At 37.7% G+C, this 21346-nt stretch overlaps 1 protein-coding gene across 8 annotated transcripts in view; it reads right to left on the reverse strand.

The window, feature by feature from the left end:
* Window positions 1-2213: 2213 nt before the first annotated feature.
* The window catches only part of ARHGAP12 (Rho GTPase activating protein 12), a 122036-nt gene continuing 102903 nt past the window's right edge, over window positions 2214-21346 (reverse strand). For all 8 annotated transcript variants that reach the window (XM_040248062.1, XM_040248059.1, XM_040248058.1 and 5 more), the window contains 9 exons: window positions 17546-17647; window positions 14916-15014; window positions 11862-11964; window positions 10313-10429; window positions 8161-8259; window positions 5930-6007; window positions 5693-5827; window positions 5348-5450; window positions 2214-4583 (listed from right to left, as the gene is read on the reverse strand). In XM_040248062.1, coding sequence (XP_040103996.1) covers window positions 4409-4583; window positions 5348-5450; window positions 5693-5827; window positions 5930-6007; window positions 8161-8259; window positions 10313-10429; window positions 11862-11964; window positions 14916-15014; window positions 17546-17647 — 1011 coding nt within the window. In that variant the 3' untranslated portion in view covers window positions 2214-4408. The remainder of the gene's footprint in view (window positions 4584-5347; window positions 5451-5692; window positions 5828-5929; window positions 6008-8160; window positions 8260-10312; window positions 10430-11861; window positions 11965-14915; window positions 15015-17545; window positions 17648-21346) is intronic.

Genomic DNA, 21346 nt, shown 5'->3' on the forward strand with positions numbered 1-21346 from the left:
GATCCATCAATGAGACTCAGTTTTACTTAAGTGTTAAGATACTCATTTCTCTTGACCAAATATATAAACAACCTCTCAGAATGTCCAGCAGGAGGCCCTGAATACCAGGCTGAGTCTCCACTAGTCATGACCCTGACCAGACAGCTGTTCTGACTTCTACTTACGCACAGGCCTTGTTGAGAGTTCCCTCAGCATCATATCTCCTTCTGATGTCAGTACAGGTTTCATCAACATCACAGGGTTCACAACTTCAGGTTTCACTGCTACTTGCACTGTGAGCCACAACAATTAGACCTACCTAGGGAATTCCCTGGCGGTCCAGAGGCTGAGATTCATACTTCCACTGCATGGAGCATGGATTTGATCCCTGGCTAGGGGAACTAAGATTCCACATGCCTCTTAAGTTCCCACATGCAGCAACTAAGACCCCTGCAGAGCCAAACAAATAATTTTTTTAAATATTAAAAGCAAAAACAAGCAAGCAAAACAAACAAAACAAAAAACTACCTAGAAGATCTGGCTCCCGGTTAAAATCTTTACCAAAGGCTCTTCTTCTGAAAACACTGGAGAGGAAGTAAAATGAAGGGAAGAGCGGGTTGATGAGAAAAATTAAGAAACCCAACTTTTCTGGACTCATATTGTGGTGGTGCATTAAACAGTTACCTTGTTCTTGATGTGCTCTGTTTATGAGTATCTTTTTTTTTTTTTCCCTGCAGGAGAAGGGAAGCAATGAAGGAAATGAAAGAATTCATTTAAGTGCCACAGTCGCATAAGGCTAATCTGAAAAAAGCTCAATCCAGCTGAATACACTTACAGCCACCGCTGGTCCACAAAATTTCAGTTGAGAAGCCTAATTGAGATTCTTCAGGAGAACTCCCTGCCTTCCGTAGCTACAGAAGGTCTTATTAGCATTCTGGACGTCCTGTTCTCTGCCAAGGCCTAGGGCTGACTTCGCAGTGCCTGGGCTCCGGGCTTGTGAATGTTCAAGAGATTCTAATCACCATCATTGTAAGGCTACTGATCTTGTTTTGCAGCCCCTTTGCCTTTTTTTTCTTTTTTGGTTTCAAACTGAAGGTGCAGGTAACATGACTGTATTAGTTATACTGGAATACCATTTAAAAACAGAAACAGAAATGATGCCCCATCTTAGGGACTGTAACAAGCACGCTGAACTCACTCATTAAAACACCTCGGTCTCAAACTAGGCATGCTTTCTATAGAAGAGGGTCGTTAGTGCAGACGGCTGGAGCTGAGGGACCAGGAAACTTAATAAAATCTTATTTTCTACCCATTATGGATGCAATATTGGAGTAGTTGACTTTTATAAGACCAATGAGAAGATGATACCCATCATCTGACTATTCTGATTTCTTTTCCACTAAAGAGGCATGTTGTAGGTTCCTCTATGTATTTCTTCTAAATGCTTAAAGATGCTGGAGAGATCAGTGTTCTGAAAAACGGCATGTGTAAACATTTAATCAGAAGCCTCTCCCATGAACTGAGAAAGAAATCTCGGGGCACAATTATGGAATAACCTTTTTTTCCTCTCACTGCTATCTTAATATTTAATATTACAGGTTTATAAAGAACCATGGGATAAAATTAAAATAGTACAAAGGTCTCCAGGTATCTACCATTATTATTAACAATGAGTTTTCATTTGTATGTAAGCAATGACACATTCTGGCTTCCCTGGTGGCTCAATGGCAAAGAATCCACCTGCCAATGCATGACACATGGGTTTGATTCCTGGGTCAGGAAGATCCCAGCAGAAGGAAATGGCAACCTACTCCAGTATTCTTGCCCGGGAAACCCCATGAACAGAGGAGCCTGGCGTGATGCAGTCCACTGGTTGGCAAAACACTGGACAGGACTTAGCAACTGAACAATATACACACACATACACGTGTGTATGATATATTAACACAACTGTCTATGCCCAAAGTTTGGCTGAATTATTCCATTTGTGCTTTTCACATAAGAAAAAAAAATCTATAGGTTTGCCTCTACCTAAAAGGTAACAATGCTTTTTTTCTTAATTTTTTCTAAAGTAAAAGGCAAAATTTCTTATGGCAGTAAAATTTAAATAGTATTTTTTTGTATTGAAATAGAACAACATACCTAAATATACTTTTTTCTTTCCATTTCCAACTATTGTTTTTTAAATGACACTCTGAAGGAAAGTCTATTAGTAAATGAAATTTCACTGACAATTTTTTTCAGCCTTTAATATATTTTCTACTAAAAATCAAGCTATCAAGACAGGAAAAATTACTGGTTTTGTTATGACAAAACAAGTGAGAACTTTTAATTCACAGAGGATGAAAACACAAGACATTGATCTCATTGTACATACAATATTACAATAAGCTGATTAGCCGTGGACTATTAAAACATTTAAGACTTCACATACACACATGTACTTTGAAACAAGAAACACAGGACAATTTTATTCTTTGATATGTTGTAACTACCAAGAGAAAGAACATCACTGATTTGCATCTAATTGTTTTCCTGGCATACAATCACTACACAGGCCAGGCCTAGGGCATACTGTATATGGTTATGGACATCTTTAGGCAAATATAAACATTCTTATCTGGGGGATTTTTCTCCCTGCCCAAACAATCTGCTTTCCCACTGCTGTCAAATAGCTTAGTTTGTTATCAATTTAATAAGATCACAACCACAAACAATACTTTCACCACAAAACTCAGGTGAGAGGTTTTTAGACAGGTCATACAAAAAATATTTGTTCCCAAGAAAGTGAATCTGTAAATTGTAAATGTGATCCTAAGAAAAAGAGTCTTGGTTACAAATCATTCACTTTCAGATACCGATGAAGAAACAGAGTGGAGGGGGTGGGGGTGCGGGGGGGTGGAGAGGGCACTAGTGAGGTGGGGAGCAGAAAAGCCATGACATGAGGGAGACGTATTTGCCACAGGAAATGTCGGATTCACTTGATTTTTTTTTAAATGAGGTATTATAAAAAGCGTGCCAGTAAATGCAAAAACAAAACGAAATTAAAAACCAAAATGCACATCTCCAATGGAAAAAAATCTCTAAACCTCTTATAGTTTTCTTTATTCAGATTAGACATTTCATTTACAGCAGTTAATCTAGAAAAATACATTTTAAAAAAATCTTCAGCAGACCATGCTCTCTGTAACAAAACCTTCCAAACCCTGTTTTATTATACAAACCGATCTACATTAGTCATTAGTAATGTAAAAAGAAATGCTCAGATTTAGCAATGTCATTTTCGATCTGACTTCTATCTAATTTACATATGGGTTTCCACTATTCATACTGCAGAGTTAGAATTCTGTAATAAATTTTTTCTAATGTATTCTGTACATATTAAATAATCTAAAAGGTTCCTCTTGTAGTGCATTTACCATTTAGCAAGTCTATTCAGCATTTTTCCAGTACCATTTGCATTACAGTGATTTGCTGTAAATGTAATTAAAATCTAAAAGTGCACACAGTTAACTTCCTCAAATAACGGCCTGCTTCTGGAGGAAACCTAATATTCATGGAGAAGAATCACCAGTATCGTGATTAGAAACAAAGGGTTAGAATGTATTCTGACTATACAACACAATTATATACATGAGCTAAAGGACAGTCTTCAGCCTGAACTTACATCAAAGAAAGTTGGTTTCTCCACAGGGTCATACCAAGAACTCAATATGGCACTAGAGAGAATTAGGATTGTTAGCTACAAGTCAGTGTAGTATAGACAGCCCCAAAATACCCTGAACTGGCTTATGCTAAATTCAACTCTAGTATATCACAGTGTTTTAAGTACTATTAGTGTGCTGCTGTGTTACACAGTGAAGACACCCAGCCTTCATCAAGGGATGGTGTCTGGGTTGTAATGAGTCCTAGCACTCAGACTGCCACTGCATGCAGAAACCCTGGAAAAGAAATACACAGGTTTCGAAACAGACATACTTCACTTTGTTTTAAATGCCCCAGGAGCGTTTTCAAAATAACTGATTGTAAGCGTTGTTCTATCAAGTAATGAACCTATCAAATCATGAGAAGAAATTCTACATTATCCAGTTTAAGGAGAAAAAAAATGTATTCTTACCAAATTATCCAGTGTATATGACTGGTTAGAATCGCAAGTTTTGATTTTTTTTTTTAACTGAAATTCAGAGTGTGAAATGCAAACATTCAGGATAAAATTAATTCAAAGGTACACACAGGTTTATCAACTTGCAACAAAGCAGCAAATATGAGGGCCTAACACACAACTGGACTCTTCCGTTCCCTTCTGATCCCTCAGAAAAGTGCAAAATCAAAGAGTCACTGCTTGGTCCAAACATAAGATACGTCAGGTACAAGGATCTGGAATCTGATGAAATCCAGCTTTTATTCCACAGGTTGTCTTCAGTAAGTGTCAGCGTCCAAAGATGGAATTTATCTCGAGAAGAATTAATTCTACGATCTGATTCTGGTAGACAGTATGGACTGCTATGTTACCAGTCTCCTTCTCTGGCTTGAGCAGAGTGGGACCAAAAACAATCGCTATGCTCTGATAGGTCATTCGGTTTTTTTCTCCATTTTCTATAACTCTAAGAGGAAAATAAAATTGTTAAAAGAGAAAATTTAAAAATCGGGGAAATTCTTCAGTGTTATAAACAGTTTACATTGAGCAAAGAGAAATAATGCTCATTTCCCTAAGGTACATATAAACTATTTAACCAAACAGAATTCAGTCTGAATAATATGGAAAGTTTTCTTTTGGATAAACTTAGGGGACAGGTATAATTGAACACCTGCTATAATTCAGGTAACAATGATTCCCCCACTGAAGTGACGGGGAAATCTCATTAAAGCCCAGAGAATAAACTTTGAATTTTATTCATTTTTGCTATTCAAAAAAAAAATCTCACGCTGTGATCACTTATTTTAGTAAACTGGTCTTCTTCCCATCAGAAGTTTTAAAGTAACTATATGGTAATTTAGACCTAATTACCCCGACTTTAAGGTAACTGAATATTCCTCACTTAATAACCAATCTCATCTCCATAATAATTAACTTGAGCAACTATTTCTGAACACTTACTATATGCTAGGCATTATATATTAATAAAAGTTTCACATATAAAATTAACTTTAATGTATTCTTTATACCAAACCATGTTACCTACAAGGAACTGGGGTTCGGAGACATTATCTTTCTTATGTTACAAAGACAGCAGAACAGCACAGCTGGGCTCTGAACCTGGGTCTGGTCGCCTGGCCCCGGGGGTCCCACACTACATATCATACCTGTGCACTTCTCTGACCTTCTTTTTCCCCAATTACTCCTTCTCTCCTGCCGTGACACTCTTACCTTTTGAGATGTCTGAACAGAATCTGCATTGTGTCCTGATTTGGCTTTGGCAACTGTTTGATCAGGTCCTTCACAGCAGAGACACGCTGTCGTGGTTCTTGTTCTGAAAAAAAGACAACGAATGCAGAGTCTGCAAGAAACTGAAAGCGGTGACAGGGTTTTGGAACCTGGTATTTGGTGTTACGCAGTGACACCTGGTGGTCATATTTAAAATTTCTGGAGTGAAGCGATTCTTTGAAAAAAATTTGTTTCAAGTAAGACCAAAAGGAATTGCAGTAGCTTAATCTGTATGTACAGAGGGTTTTCAACATCTGCGGGGAAAACTGAGTGCAACTACATACTTACTAATTGCATTAACAAAATCATTAAAATGATTAAACGTGAAGAGAGGTTCCGGTAATTCTCGAAAAAACATTTTGAGGGCTCCAGTGATGACATGAATATCTTCCCATTTACCATCCTTCAAGTCCAATTTCTCATCTGTAAAATAGAAGGAATAAGAAATTCTTGGAAATTATTTTAAACCAATTCTAACAGTATGAGTGATTCTTCTGTATATAACAACAGGGAATATGACCTCACCGTGATTGACTGCAAACCTCAGCTTCTGGATCACTGCTAGGTTGCCACTAACTCTGTAAATCCCATCAACATCCAGCCCTAAGAGACAAATGACAATAATTCAGATTAAAGTTCTTGTTGGCCTCCTCTACAGATGCTTTCACGTCTTAGAATTCTTATTTATTAACATTTAGCCTAAAATAAAATTTCTCTTTTCCTCTCAATGGCTTTTTATAGCTACTTGGCAGGGAAAGGGGGGTGGAGATTCACTCTGAATTGTTTGGTAAACAGCAACAAATCTACTTTATCATGCAGACTGGATCACCTCACAGAAGTCATCTCAACCTTGAAATACTAACAATTTATGATAAACTTCAGCAAACACTTGAGGATAAATCAAACAGTAAAGAAAGCTGGTAGATAAGATCAGCCTACCCATTTCTTTGTATATCATTTGATAGTGTAAATGTACGTATTAAGGCACCCTCTAAAAAATGTTTGTCAAATTATTGCTGTTGTTCAGTTGCTAAGTCGAGTCCAACTCTTTATGACCCCATGGACTGCAACACACCAGCCTTCCCTGTTCTTCACTGCTGCTGCTGCTGCTAAGTCGCTTCAGTCATGTCCGACTCTGTGTGACCCCATAGATGGCAGCCCACCAGGCTCCCCTGTCCCTGGGATTCTCCAGGCAAGAATACTGGAGTGAGTTGCCATTTCCTTCTCCAATGCATGAAAGTGAAAAGTGAAAGTGAAGTCGCTCAGTCATGTCCGACTCTTAGCGACCCCATGGACTGTAGCCCACCAGGCTCCTCCGTCCATGGGATTTTCCAGGCAAAAGTACTGGAGTGGGTTGCCATCCCAGAATTTGCCCAAATTCATGTCCATTGAGTCGGTGATGCTACCTAACCACCTCATCTGCTGCTGCCTTCCTCTTCTACTGCTGCCCTCAACCCTTCCCAGCAATTACAGTCTTTTCCAACAAGTAGCTCTTCGCATCAGGTGGCCAAAGTATTGGAGTTTCAACATTAGTCCTTCCGATGAATATTTAGGGTTGATTTCCTTTAGGACTGACTGGCTTGATCTCCTTGCAGTCCAAAGGACTCTGAAGAGTCAGTGTTTATAATAAACTTAACATGAAGTGAAGTGTTACTCGCTTAGTCATGTCCTACTGTTTGGGACCCCTACAGATTGACTGTAACCCACGAGGCTCCTCTGTCCATGGAATTCTCCAGGCAAGAATACTGGAGTGGGTAGCCATTCCCTTCTCCAGAGGATCTTCCCAACCCAGGAATCAAACCTGGGTCTCCTACACTGCAGGCAGATTCTTTACCATCTGAGCCACCAGAGAAGCCCAATAAACTTAATACAAGCCAGCAACTAAAATGATGGTTCTATAAGAAGAACTGATAATTTGAGATAGCTATTAATTTCTTTTATTTATTATGTAAAATAGAATCACTTGAAATTCACGCAATGAAATCCCCCAAAGTTCAAATATTCAATAAATGATGATGCACATATTAACATTATCTAATGTGCTTATTATTCATTTAACTTCCAGTAAAGGCAAGGACCATGGCTTCTCTATTGTCAGGCTGATAAAGATCAGACAAGAGATCTGTAAGCAGCAGTAATTACATTTTATGCAAACATTTTTATTACACAAGATTTTTTTGATGACATACTGATGGAAGTTAATGTGACTGCAGTCAAGATACTGTTATTTTAAAAGCTAGTATAAATAACACTAATAAATAACATGCTAAAATTAACCAAAACAGAAATTAATTTAAGTCTTCTTTTACAAGAAATGATATAAAGAGGATTTGTCTATTTGGACACTTTATAGTTGACTTAGCAGTTTTGGAAGGTCATCTCATTTTTATTATAAACAGAAGAAACTTTCTCTTGGTAAGTAAACACCATCTCCAATACTGTCCAATCACTTCTTAATAAACACTGTTTCAAAATCACCACTTTCATTTTAAGCAAATGTCAACTCCAAATGGCTTCAAGGAATACCATATCCTTAATCAACCCTAAGTACTGAACATTCAACAGATGACTGCAAAGGTCTTAGTTTGAAACAGTACAAAAGAGTAAGTTTTTCTGTTTTTTGCAAAACATGCTTTTCTTGACAACTTAAAACTAAAAAGAACTTCTGGTTCCAACACTTAAAATCAAAAATCCTAGGGGTTTGAATGGCAAAACAGTGGGCTGGGGTGCTTAACATTAAAAAAAATTTTTCTTACCATATTGCTCGACATGTTCAATGCATAATTTCACAAATTTTGGCACTGTGCTATTCTCTCTCTGACACAGATTGGAAAGATTGGCTCCAAATACCTGATCTGGAAGAGATTTTAAGAAATAATTGGTCATAGAGTGGCTAAACCACTGGGAGCGCAACAGGAGGTGTCCTTGCAAAGGTGCCCTCACCACGACACATGCCTGTCTCATCTGCACTTTGCTGACTGCTTCCAACTGTACTTTGCCACACAGTTTTCCTTCTTCGTGAAGCTCCAGGAACACCTTCCCTCACTCCTGCCTGGCTCCTCTGCTCTTGTTTTTGGTGGCCACACCTCGCGGCTTTCAGGATCTCAGTTCCCTGACCAGGGACTGAAACTTTTCAATTGCACTTGGCAATTGAAAGCACAAAGTCCTAAGAACTGGACCATCAGGGAAGTCCCTGACTCCCTTCTTACTTTCTCATCCTGTGCAGAGGACAGGATCAATCTTCCCCTCCAATTGGAGCTCCTTCTTATCACTCCTGGTCTCAGCTAATATGTCACCTCCTGAGACAAACCTTCTTTGGGACTTTCCTGGTGATCCAGTGGCTAAGACTCCATGCTTCCAACGCAGGGGTCCCAGGTTCAATCCCTGGCTGGGGAACTAGAGCTCACATGCTGCAACTAAGACTTCCCATGCTGCAGCTAAGAGTTCACATGTTGCAACTGAAGATCCCGTGTGCCACAACAAAGTCCCAGAACAGCCAAATAAATATTGGGGAAAAAAAACAACCCTGACTATGCTACCTACTGCTACTGCTAAGTCACTTCAATCGTGTCCGACTCTGTGCGACCCCATAGACGGCAGCCCACCAGGCTCCCCCATCCCTGGGATTCTCCAGGCAAGAACACTGGAGTGGGTTGCCATTTCCTTCTCCAATGCATGAAAGTGAAAAGTGAAAGGGAAGTCGCTCAGTCGTATCTGACTCTTAGAGACCCCATGGACTGCAGCCTTCCAGGCTCCTTGGTTCATAGGATTTTCCAGGCAAGAGTACTGGAGTGGGGTGCCATTGCCTTCTCCGGACTATGCTACCTAAGGTAACCCAATTCTAGTCACTCTATTTTATCACTGTGTTCAATTCTTCGTGGAACTCATCACTATTTTAAGTTATCTTGTCTGTATCTCATCTTTATAGAAGTTTCTTTTTTCCCCAGCAAATGCTTTGCTTTTAAACATTTTCATTGGACTGTAGTTGATTTACAAGGCTGTGTTAATTTCAGGTATACAGCAAAATGACGCAGTTACACATACATATATTCACTCTTTTTCAGATTCTTTTCCCCTATAGGCCACTACAGAGCATCAAGTAGAGTTCCCTGTGCTATACAGTAGGTTCTCTTTAGTTATCCATTTTACACATAGTAATGTTCACTGAAACTTATTTGTATATTTTAGTTTAGATGCTTTGCAAACAGATGTCCCAACAACAGTCTTTGTTAGAATCTTTACAAAAGAGAGGCATAAATATATATATTATGCTACCTTTTATTATATTTTTTACTGATGAACAAATGTTTTTTGAGTTAGGTATTAGAAAATTCTACCTTTGAAATTAAACACACTTTTAAGAATTAAAGGTATACATAGCACATGTTATTTTAAAGAATATTAAAAATCTTATTAGTGAATTGTGACTCTTTCACTTCAAAAAAATATAAAAATTAGTTAGGAAAAAACACTTTATACTAATTTTGTAACTACCTTAAATGAAAATTGAAGGCAAACAATCAAGAATAAAATTGTTCATCATCTTTCTTCTTTTTTTCTACTGTTAGTGACTATTCAATATTTCTTCTGATCTGTGTATCTCAAAACTAAAAATCTTAATTGTCACTCTGAAAGATTGCCACCCAACCCATCACATCTGTGTAGTTCCTCTGGTGCAGGGTTTCTAAAAACTGAATTTGGTATTTATGTCTGTTCAATGCTTTAAACTCACATGCATTTAAAAATCAATTTTAATTACTCAAATGTATTGCAATCACTGAACTGATAACTTAATGAATAAGGAATGAAAACATTTTTACTGTTTCGAAACTACTCAGCTATCAATGTAAAATGTCTTATTTCTGAATCTGGCCAAAGTTTATTGCTATAAACATCACTTCTACCTACCTTTAATATAACCTTTTTCACGAACAGCTTGCAAAGTGGGGCGTCGTGTAAGAAACTTCTTCAAGTTTTTCTTGGTTTTTTTCTGTTCTGAAGAATCTATGCTAGATACTTTTGTGGCTTAAGACAGATATTAAGCATTTCATAAGATAAAGGCTTTTTTGATAAAAATTTTTCCACCTAGCATTCAAAATATATTAATCTCATATATAAAAATCACAGTAAATCAATTATTCTAAATTTAATATGGTTTAAGAGTAACTCATGAAGAATTAAATTAACACAGACCCAATTTCAAAGTAATACACCACACAAAACATTCCATTTCTATCACTAAACACTGGCCACAAACAGTGCCTTCTTTGGTACGTGTGCCAAGACATCTGTAAGTTATTCTAATATATACTCATTATTTAATAAACAATACTATGTATAGTCTTAGACTATCCCCCAGTTTTAGAGCATAAAATGAAGAGCAAAAAGTAAAGAAACCATCCTATAAAACATAAACAAAGCCTCCAACCTCCCCTATCCTTACTGAACTGGGAGCTGGGGGTTGTGTATGTATACATATCTATTAAGATGTACTCATATGCACACACATGTATGTATATACATATCCATCACCATTATTTGTGCTTCAAGCTGAACTCAGACTCATCGTAAGTATCCCTACCCTGAGCTAAGAATGGGATCACCTGGAAAATGTTCTACATTTCTTGTAGTCCTGATTTCTTTTTTGATTACCATAACACAAATTTGAAAAGTAAATTTCTTGAAAATAACTATATGTGAAGAAAGTTGAGAGCACAAACAATATGTGAGGAAAGGATTAAAACAATAAAATTTTCATGTGTTTACACTGTTATACGGTGACAGTGTCAGTAATAGGCCTGAACAATTAGAATGTAAAAGAACAAAAGAATTGATTTTTCTACTCCTTCAGTTACTGTGAAGACCAAAAGTTCCGAGTTAAATGTGGATTTGTTCAAATAGATTTAACAAAGTTCAGAGTCATGGCTAATGGCCTGTTTAAACTATGTAATTTACAAGAGGCCTGCTTTAGAAAATGCAATCCCTGAAACTGCTGGCTCACTCTGTTGTCTGGAGGTTAAATTCACGCACCTACCTGCAGAGACATCTATGAGTCAGAGGCAGCTGCCTGGTGTTGGAACTACAGTACATATCCCCTAACTTTTGCCTTCTTAACGTGTAAGGATCTTAAACAGTAATTACATATTTTTCAGTTCATAAAATTCAGCTTCCTAGAGACCTCAACATAAATGCATTCTGTTGTGTGCATTTTTTTTTCTCTTGAAAAGGTAATGCAATATATGCTACCATCAGGGTACATATGATTAGGGTGAAAAACTGCAGTGAGTAAACAAAGACAGGGAACACTGAAACACTGAGGCTACAACTACTGAATCTTACAACTCTTGTAACATGGTGATTCCACCCAGCATTTACATATTTACTTTAAAACTTTGAAGAGCTAAGAGAATAATAAGCTCACTCAAACCACTAGCAAGACTGGGAAAGAAAAACTTACAACGCAATTTCTTCGGCTCCTTCTGGTCCTTTTCTTTATCGTGCTTTTCTATTCCTGGTGAATCTGGTATCTCCTCTTCAATTGCTTCATCGGGTTCTACTGTCTGTTAGGTAGAGATTTTCCAAACACATATTACTTTTACGATTACTTTAGATGCAATTCTCAGAATGATCAGTGATCAACTCTTCCAAATGACTTTAAGGAACGATTTAGTATACAGAATCCATGATTTAGATATTTGATAAATATTATAAAAAATACTTTTTCTCCACCATTGATGGCATTAATTCTGAATTTCAGTAAAGAAAAAAATTACTGATAATTCACAAGGATAATGGGTTTGTACTAATAGTGACACTATCATGCCTCAAGTGACAGTAATAATCGTTTGATCAAGTGGCAGTAATAACCGTTAGAAGGTCAGGCTATAACCTGCAGTGACAGACCAGGATGAGGCTACATCGTTGATAACAGGACGGAAAAAGCTTACCTGCAGTGGCACCTTAACTGTTTCACAGCAACAGTCTTGTAAAACTGCACGTTGTGTCAACAGTTCATCATTACTCCCAGACCCTAGAACTCATTTAAGCCTAACTAAGTTTACTTTTACAAGTTAAAAAGACGACTGAATTCTCAAAACTGAAAACACTGCTCTGCCTTTCACTGAGATCCTTACTCCACCAAGAATCCATTTCTGTGCACAGTGTAAGGAAAAGCTCCGGCTTCTCCTTGGGCCTCCAGCTGACCAGCACACGCCCTGTCCTGGCACACTGAAAGGTATGTGGGTCTGTCTCCAGCTTCTTTATTCTGTTCCACGGGTCTGTGTATCTCTCCCATTATGGATAGGTAGCTTTATCAGGGCCTGACATACAAAACTGCAAGTCTTCTGCAAGGGTGTCTTGCACATCCTTAGCCCTTTGGATTTCTAAATGAATTTTAGAAAAAGCTCGTCAAGTTCTATCAGAAAACCTACTGGGATTCTGAAGGAGATCCAAATACCTCAAACCTAAAAATGTATAAATCATTTGGAAGAATATTGTATCTTTATATAACTGAATCTTTTAATCCATGAACACAATATAATTCTCATTTAATTAAGATTTGGCAATGTCTCTCAATAAAGTTTTGTATTTTTCCCTGAAGAAGTTTTGCCCATCTCTTGCCTTCAGTATCTTTTGCTACTCTGCAAACAGTATACATATAAAATTTTTATAATCAATAATATAGTCCTCCCTTTTCAGTTGGCTTATTCCCTGAACCTGGAGGCCTTAATTTAAAAAACCACTTTCTCCGCAAGGCCTCCCTTGATCCCTCCACTAGCATTAGATTCTACCTAATCAGAGTCTTTACACGTTCATTATATTAACAGTTTGGCTGTCTGTCTTCAGTAATCTTCTGCCTTTGACTGTAAGCTCTGTGCATCTGGCTGCATGCTGCTACATCCCGGTGCGTAAGGCACTCACACATTTGGTAAATGAACAGCAGCATTCCTTGCTTTCAAAGGACAGTGAATGGATTACTGTGACTAGAGCGGAAAGCCCATTCTGGGTAGAGGAAAAGGTACATCTGGATAGACAGACTGGGCTCAGGCTGTTGAACTTTAATACGAATCATATCAGGTTTCTAAGCAGGAGAGGATTATAAAAGTGACTTAGGAAGTTTCATACTGTAGTGGCATTAAGAATGGATTGGTGTGGGATGGTGTGAGATGAAATAACGAAAACTGTTCGGCAGTTACTCTTAGTATAAACATTTCAAGACCTGTCCGTGGTTTCAGAAATAAATGAAAAGGGACAAGGTTCAGAAATTTCATACAGTATTACAGACTGCAAAGGAAGAATTCACATCTAGACTGGTGAATAATTTACTAGAAGAGTAAAAGTTGGAGGTGGAAGAGTTAAAAAAAAAAATCAGATTTCAAATCTGAGTGTTCTAAATTGGGTGAATCACAAAATTTGGGAGCATAAAAGGATACTTGGAGATAATCCAGTCCAATTTTTTTTTTTAGTAGAAAAACTGAGACCCACAGAAAGACCACACTTGGATATGATCACAAACCTTGTTAATAATGAAACATTACCAACAAAGTCTGAGACACATCTCAATCTCTACTAAAGCCAGTGATTCCCCAACTTTCTTCTCTCTCCATTTAGTTTAAAATCATTATACTTCTAAGTATCCGCTTTCCTTTCACTTCTGTCACTGACACATGATCCTTAATCAGGAGCCATGTCCCCATATGCTGAGGGGGCAGGAATACAGTCTAAGAAAGTGCAGCTTCAAGTTGTTTATTACTGCTCTTACTAACTCAGCTTCAGAATATAAATAGGAAGTTCTTTTAGGCATAATACATATGAGAAGAAATTTACCAGGAACACAAGGGTACTGTAAGTAGAAAAGGTACTAGGAAGGAGAAAGTGCGAATGACCAGATGACTTCATTCATTTCACCATTTTGCTCAGTACCAGTTTCCACCAAACGGTATAATTTCCAGCACATCCAGTTGATGACAAGATGACAACAGAGCAGACTAGGCATAGTGGCTGGCCCTGCCTCTGGAGCTAACTGCTTTTGAACCAATGCCTCATGTGACAGTTACGTGAAATCTACTGGTGGCAAACATCCTATAAATGTGCATGCTAAATCACTCCTCAGCCTCTCATGTGCTCCTGGCTCAGTCGCTCAGTAATGTCCAACTCTTTGCGACCCCATGGACTGTAGCCCGTCAGGCTCCTCTGTTCACAGGATTTCCTGCCAACAATACTGGAGCGGGTTTGCCATGCCCTCCTCCAGGGGAGCTTCCTGACCCAGCAATCAAACCCGCATGTCTTATGTCTCCTGCATTGAGAACGGATTCTTTACTGCTGAGCCAACGGGAAAGCCCCATCAGGCCCAGGAATTGCTAAACTGATCATTGTCAAATATGCATTTTTAAAAAGTATTTTTTCACACATAAATTGGAAACTAGACATACAATAAATAGCCAAAAAACAAGGAAGATTAAACAGCTCTAAGGTTAAAAAAAAAAAAAAAAACCCTAAGTCAAACACATACCTGATTACTGATAGTACTACTGAGAACTTTAAACCAATCATTGATAACAGTGTCATTATCAGACTGAATCAGCAATTCAGTTCCTTGACGGGTTTTCAGCTTTAAAGAAGGAAAAAATACATGTATATATGTGGTTAGTACTTTCGATCAAGTAAATGGATTTAATTCAAAGTCTACTAAACCACCAGCAGAAGATGAGATACCATATATTATATTAATGGTGATACAAGGTTAAAGATTCCACAGTGATGCCATTATCCTTTATTTCAGTATAAAATAATACTAGCCGAATTATTTAACAAAACATGTTTTTCTCACAATACATTCTCAATGAAAAGCTAATAATTTAGGATACCAAACTATCACACAACACCACAAAACTTGCTGAAATCTTATATATGTCATCATTAAAAACAAGTCCAAGTATCTAGGCTATGCATTTTAAATGAGAATTGAAATATAATTTGTAAAGAAATAAAACCTATGATAGTTTTACATAAACTTGAGAAATTTTTTCTCTCTGGTTTAAAAAAATAAATGTAGACAGGGAATATAGACGGGTTGGACTTTCAATATTTCCTACTTAGTATGAAAATGTAATGACTTAGTACAAAGAGAGGGCACAGACAATAATTTTCACATCCCCTTTAGACAGAAACATTACTGAGCTATCAAACCATGAACGAACTGAAGTAAGGATACTATGTATGATTCTATATGAATGTGATAACAAATTTACATATGACATCCTTGGTTCAACTGAAGAAGGATTTTGAGTTAGCCATAGACAGCATTCCTTCTATTTTCTGGCTGGTGAATGTTTGATTTCCTTTTTTCCCAGAGGAACATATGGCAATGCTTCTCAAAAAACATTCTGAGATATATTCCTCAAACAACTCCTGTAATAATGTTTTAAAAGATATCCCTCAAAAAATAAAGGATTCATTATGGGATGTTCATTTAGAAAATACTGGATTGAGGAGATCTGAACAAGACTATCCTTCCAGACTTCTTGGAGTTTTGTTCCTCCAGGGTGCACTGTGGTTTTCTAACAGAGGAATAAAATACACACTACTTCCACAATTTATTTGGCCATGGGACCCTCTTCATTCTAGAATGAAACAAGGCTACCTCAGGAAACAGTGACTTCCTTCCCTGAATTTCTTCCTAGAAAGCAGGCCAAGCAATCAATCAATAGTGAATATTCACTGCACATAAGATACTTTGTTCTGTTCGAGGTTCTCACTTAAGAATAGCATTGAAACATGTGTGAAATAGATCGCCAGGCCAGGTTCGATGCCTGAGACAGGGCACTCAGGGCGGGTGCACTGGGACAACCCTGAGGGATGGGATGAGGAGGGGGGTTCAGGATGGGGGACACATGTACACCCACGGCTGATTCATGTGACTGTATGGCAAAAACCACTACAATATTGTAAAGTAATTAGCCTCCAATTAAAATAAATAATTTAATTTTTTTAAATGAATGAAATAAAAGTTTTTGATACATGCTAAAGAAACAAAAATAAGCAAAAAATGCAGTCTCTGCTTGAAAATTTTTTCTTCTTTTTGGATAATCTAGTGGGGAAATAATTTACAGAAGATATTAACTCCAGCTACATGAAACAGGTGCTATTTTAAATGCATAAACTTGCAACATCTCTACTGTGAGTCTTGGAAGAGAGGAAACATTTGACAAGCAGAGACTAGCAGCCCTTGGTACTGAAGGTAGACTCATCAGGAGTAAAAATCAACAGGACAGAAACACTTAGGTTCCACTAGGGAAACGTTAATTCTTCCAATCCCCCTGGACAACAGGAGGAAAGGCCTGAGACAGGAGGCTCTAAAGGAAAGCTATTTGCATAGCTGGTCTGAACACTCCTCTGGTCTCCACACACACAGTGTGACCGCAGCTCCTCCACCAGCAGGGGGACCCTGAATTTTCGGCCGGCCACCTGGCTTGCTTTAAGACGCAGAGCACACTGGTGTTTGACTCTTCGTCCAGATCTCAAGAAGCCCCAAGGCTCCCACTCTGGCCCTGAATGTGAAGAAGCCTGGAGTCGCTCCACTGAACAAGGAGAGAGCCAGTGAGAAGGAGCCCAGACAGCAGCGAGCACTGAGCCCGGAGAGGGCAACTAGACTGTTCAGCCCTACTCAAGCTGCTGGATGACTGAAGCCTGGTGACCGGACCTGGGTGAGGTCAGAACCACCACTCCGCTCCGGGCAGGCCAAACTGAGCAAACAACGTGCGTGCTACTGAGTTTGGGGTGGTCTCTTAGGCAGCAATAAGTATGTGTTACTGTGGGGAGCTTTTTATGACACTGGGAAGGCTTTAACTTACTTTTTAATATTGGATTTTGTGGGTAAAGGGAACCACACCTTTTACTGTTGCTAGGGAAATTGAAGACTTGGAACAAAGGCTTGTAATATAAACTCTGAGATCTAATCACTTAACACAAATAAAGCGGGATCTTTACACCAGCTTTTTTGACTTAAAAGTTAAGTCAAATACAAACTGACTTAATGACTAACTCTGCCTTAACTAGTCACACTGCAAGACAATTTCCCCAATAACTCATAAAATTACTATGGTGAAGAATAAGGATTATACTTAGACAATAATTTATTACCTCAAATACATTCTTTTTGCTGGATTTATCCTTTGAAGCCATCTCGATGGTCGCTCCCTTAAGGTCCACCGTGAACTCTGGTTTGGACTGATTGCTCCCAAACTTCATTTTGGAAAAAAGGAAAAACCTTTGTTATATTCATGTACATACATGTATCCAAGAAGAATTAAGACCAATTTTGTATTATTAACAATAAACGAAATGGGGGGTTACCTCAAGTTCTTCTCTTTTTATATCATAAAATAACAATTCCTACTTGAAATTGAAAAGTGTTTGTAAGACATGATTACATACAATTCATTGAAAAGGAAACAAAATGGCTCAACCTCCATCATTATAAGAAAAATACAAAGTAAAGCCACGTTAAAATCTTTTTTCACCCATTAGTATAAAAACAACAACAAAAAGCTTGATGAAAAATTACATTGGTGAGGCTAGAGAGTAATAGGCCCTCATTTGCAAGTGGGCTATAAACCAGAATTCCTGGAGAGGAAAAATTGCTAATACTATATTTTCAAATTTATAAACACATGTATACTGTGGCTGAGCAATTCTATTTTTTTGAATTTATTCTAAACTATCCATAATTATGTAAAATGACATGTTCAAAAGGTCATATTCTTATATACATATAAATAACACAAGGCAGATAACCAAGTTCTTTTCCACCGAATAAACATTCTCTAAACCTGATTCTGTACTTTCAAAGGTTATTTCCTTATTGACTCTTTATGTTGTCAACAACTCACAATAACTTGTAAAAACAAAATCCTGAGCCCCATGTTCTTTTATTCAGCCTTTACTGGAAATAAAAGCTGGAGCCAGATTCTCTAAAGCCTCAGCAATTGAAAGAGGAAAGGTGAACAGATCAGGAAGACAGTGAACATGGGTGGTTTGAGAAGCAGCAGCACTTAGTTGGCTATTATATTTTGTTAACCAGATAAGGAAAAAGTTAGTAAGCAGCAGAAAAATGTATGTTAAATACAGACTTACTCTATATATTGCCATCATTAACTTAAATTTGTTTCATCTATTAACTGAGAATAGAAAATAGCATTCCTATGTTACTGTAGGATTTGGGGGTTTTAAAAATCTGTACAGGCTGATGAATTGTAGTCTTCAAGTTCACAAAGATTTGTTATAGAAAATCTCACTTGCTAAAATATTTTCAAATTCTATTTGTCATCAGAAATCAATCTTACCCACCAACCTTGTGATAACTTATTCACTATTCATAACGTCAATGACAACATTTGTAATTTCACTTTTAATAAATGCTTCAACTTCATCTGTTCCCTTTTACTACATCTTTTCAGTTGGTCTTAAATACTATAGGTGACATAACTAAACAAAACTCAAGGTATTATATGGGATTTATTAGTGGAATCAAAACAAAATTTAGACTATTTCATTGAACTAGTGGAACAATTAAAAAAATCACAAAACAAATTTTTAAAATTCCACAGAGCCTCTGCCTTCTTTTACCTTTTGTCATTCAAAAAACATTAAAATTAATTCACATTGTAATTAAAAAATCACTGTAATTAAATCACAAAGCTATGATGGGCACAGGTAACTTTCTGAGCAAATCTGATGTATTTCCAAAGTTACAAAACTTAAATGGATACATTTAACAAAATGATAAAAATTAAATATAGTTTAACTTGTCATCATGACAAGCTGATAGATACTTGGTAGATAGTTATAAGCTAAGATATAAATAACCAACCAAATAAGTTACAGTAACCAAATACAATGACACGACAAGGAATGCTATAAAAATGCTCTACTGTGGTCAGCAAAATTTTATGTTTGCTATCCATTATTTCTCAAAATCCAGTCCTGCTTTTCTCTACTGTAATCATCGCCCCAATGCATTCATGGAAAAGAAAACAGAACTACTGTGGCAAGGGACAGGCAACAAGAACACATACAGTGACAGCGGAAACAGGATCAGGTTTTACATATGCGACAGCAGGCCGGCGGCGGACAGAGATTTTCCAGGAAGAAAGCAGCGAGAGCAGGAGCTCAGAGACTGAGCCCTGCTGGCAGAATGACTTGATGGGAAGAGGGAAGAAAATGACGATGTCATTACAGTGCACAATGGCAAAATGACATACAAGAGAAAACCACAATGGAACCAGGCAGGACAAAAATACAACTCTGCAGGCAGACACAACACAGGCAAAGCTACGTCTCCAAATATTCTCCAAAAGCCCTAGAATTTACCTCAGGGTATTTTCTGACTTTGTCATTCTATCAATTTACGCTTACCTTTGAGATGAATGCTTTTTACAACTTACTTTGAACAGACTTGTCCTCCCTTATATTCACAAGGGAAGACTTGGGGGGTAACAGAGAGGAGTCATACGGCCCCTCCTCACAAAGCCTTGAGCCTCCTCCCTGTGGCTTGCAGGGCCACGTACTCTGGTTCCTGTCTAAGATCTCTCTGAGGAGAGGCCCTGCCGTCCAGCTCGCCTTCCCCTTACCAAGGGACTGTGGCTCTCTACCAGAGGCAGGGCTGTCACCCAGGGAACACCTGGCAAGGTCTGGAGACGAGCTGGAGGCTGGGGGTGTTGCCATGACCCACTGAACAAATAAGGTGAAAGGAGGTAAGAAAAAGACAAGTATAATTTAAGTTACTGATCTAACAACCCAGGGGACAACTAATACTTCTACCCATCCCAAAGGAGAAGGAGAGGCTGGCTGGATTCCAGATGACGCGGCACTGGTATAATATTATCTTACAGGCAGCGTGTGCACATTTCATTTGCTCCATCTTAACTACCCATGAAATCAAAAATAAATATAAAGCATGAATGGTTTTCTAAAAACAGAGGCTCAAATAGTATGGATGGTTTTGCTCAGCATCCCATCAATGCGTATATGCCCAGGAGTGAGAGTAAGATCTGAATTGGCTATTTCTTCCAGGGGATATCAGTAGAGGTTTTTGCACTTAAGTGTGAAACTAATCTGTAAGGAGTCATACATCTCCAACATGGCCCTGGAACAAACCATCTGAGCCCAACTGAAGGAAACATAATGTCTTCCAACAGCAAAGGGAAAAACTGACTCTGCCAGAGACTGACCCCTGACAGCATCTTCCTAAGTTACACTCAAAGGAAATTTTCACTGGAGGTGATTCTTGTCTTTTTGGCACTCATGCCAGCCTCAGGTAAGATATGATTTCACTGTATAAACAGGACACATTTTACTTGTGATAGATCTAGCTGGTGACTGAGTAGAGAAACAAAGCTAGGAGTCTTTCAAATCCTTTGTGAACAATCTAATTACAGAGTTAATTAAAAAGCATCTTGTATATTTCCTCAATCTTTAATATTTATAAGTGCTATATACACCAAAATATATTACATATCCTTACACATTTTTGAATTTCTATAATCTCTTATTTGCTTTTACTTAGGCCACTTAAATTAGTTTCAATTCCCTTATTATGTGTTACATATGGGAAGAAAAAGCAAGGTGGTTTGAATTTTTTAGTTAGCCATATAATAAAAATTAAGAATTGACTGCATAATCAAGCATTTTATCATATCCCACATCTATTTAGTTTTTAAGACTATAAAACAGTGTGACTATGTTTTATCGAATTATATCAATCTGAAATGACTATCATAATGTATTACTGACAATATATTAATAAAATTTCATTTAAAGGCAAAAACTCAAATAGTGAATCTCTAAAGTTAAAACGCTATTAAGAATTTCACAATTTCAAAACTGGTGAGCTCAGTGAATTTTAAACTATGTTTCTGCTATTATCACATGGTAATGCAGTAA

Source organism: Oryx dammah, unplaced genomic scaffold (genome assembly GCF_014754425.2).
Source record: "Oryx dammah isolate SB20612 unplaced genomic scaffold, SCBI_Odam_1.1 HiC_scaffold_10, whole genome shotgun sequence".
Taxonomy (NCBI): domain Eukaryota; kingdom Metazoa; phylum Chordata; class Mammalia; order Artiodactyla; family Bovidae; genus Oryx; species Oryx dammah.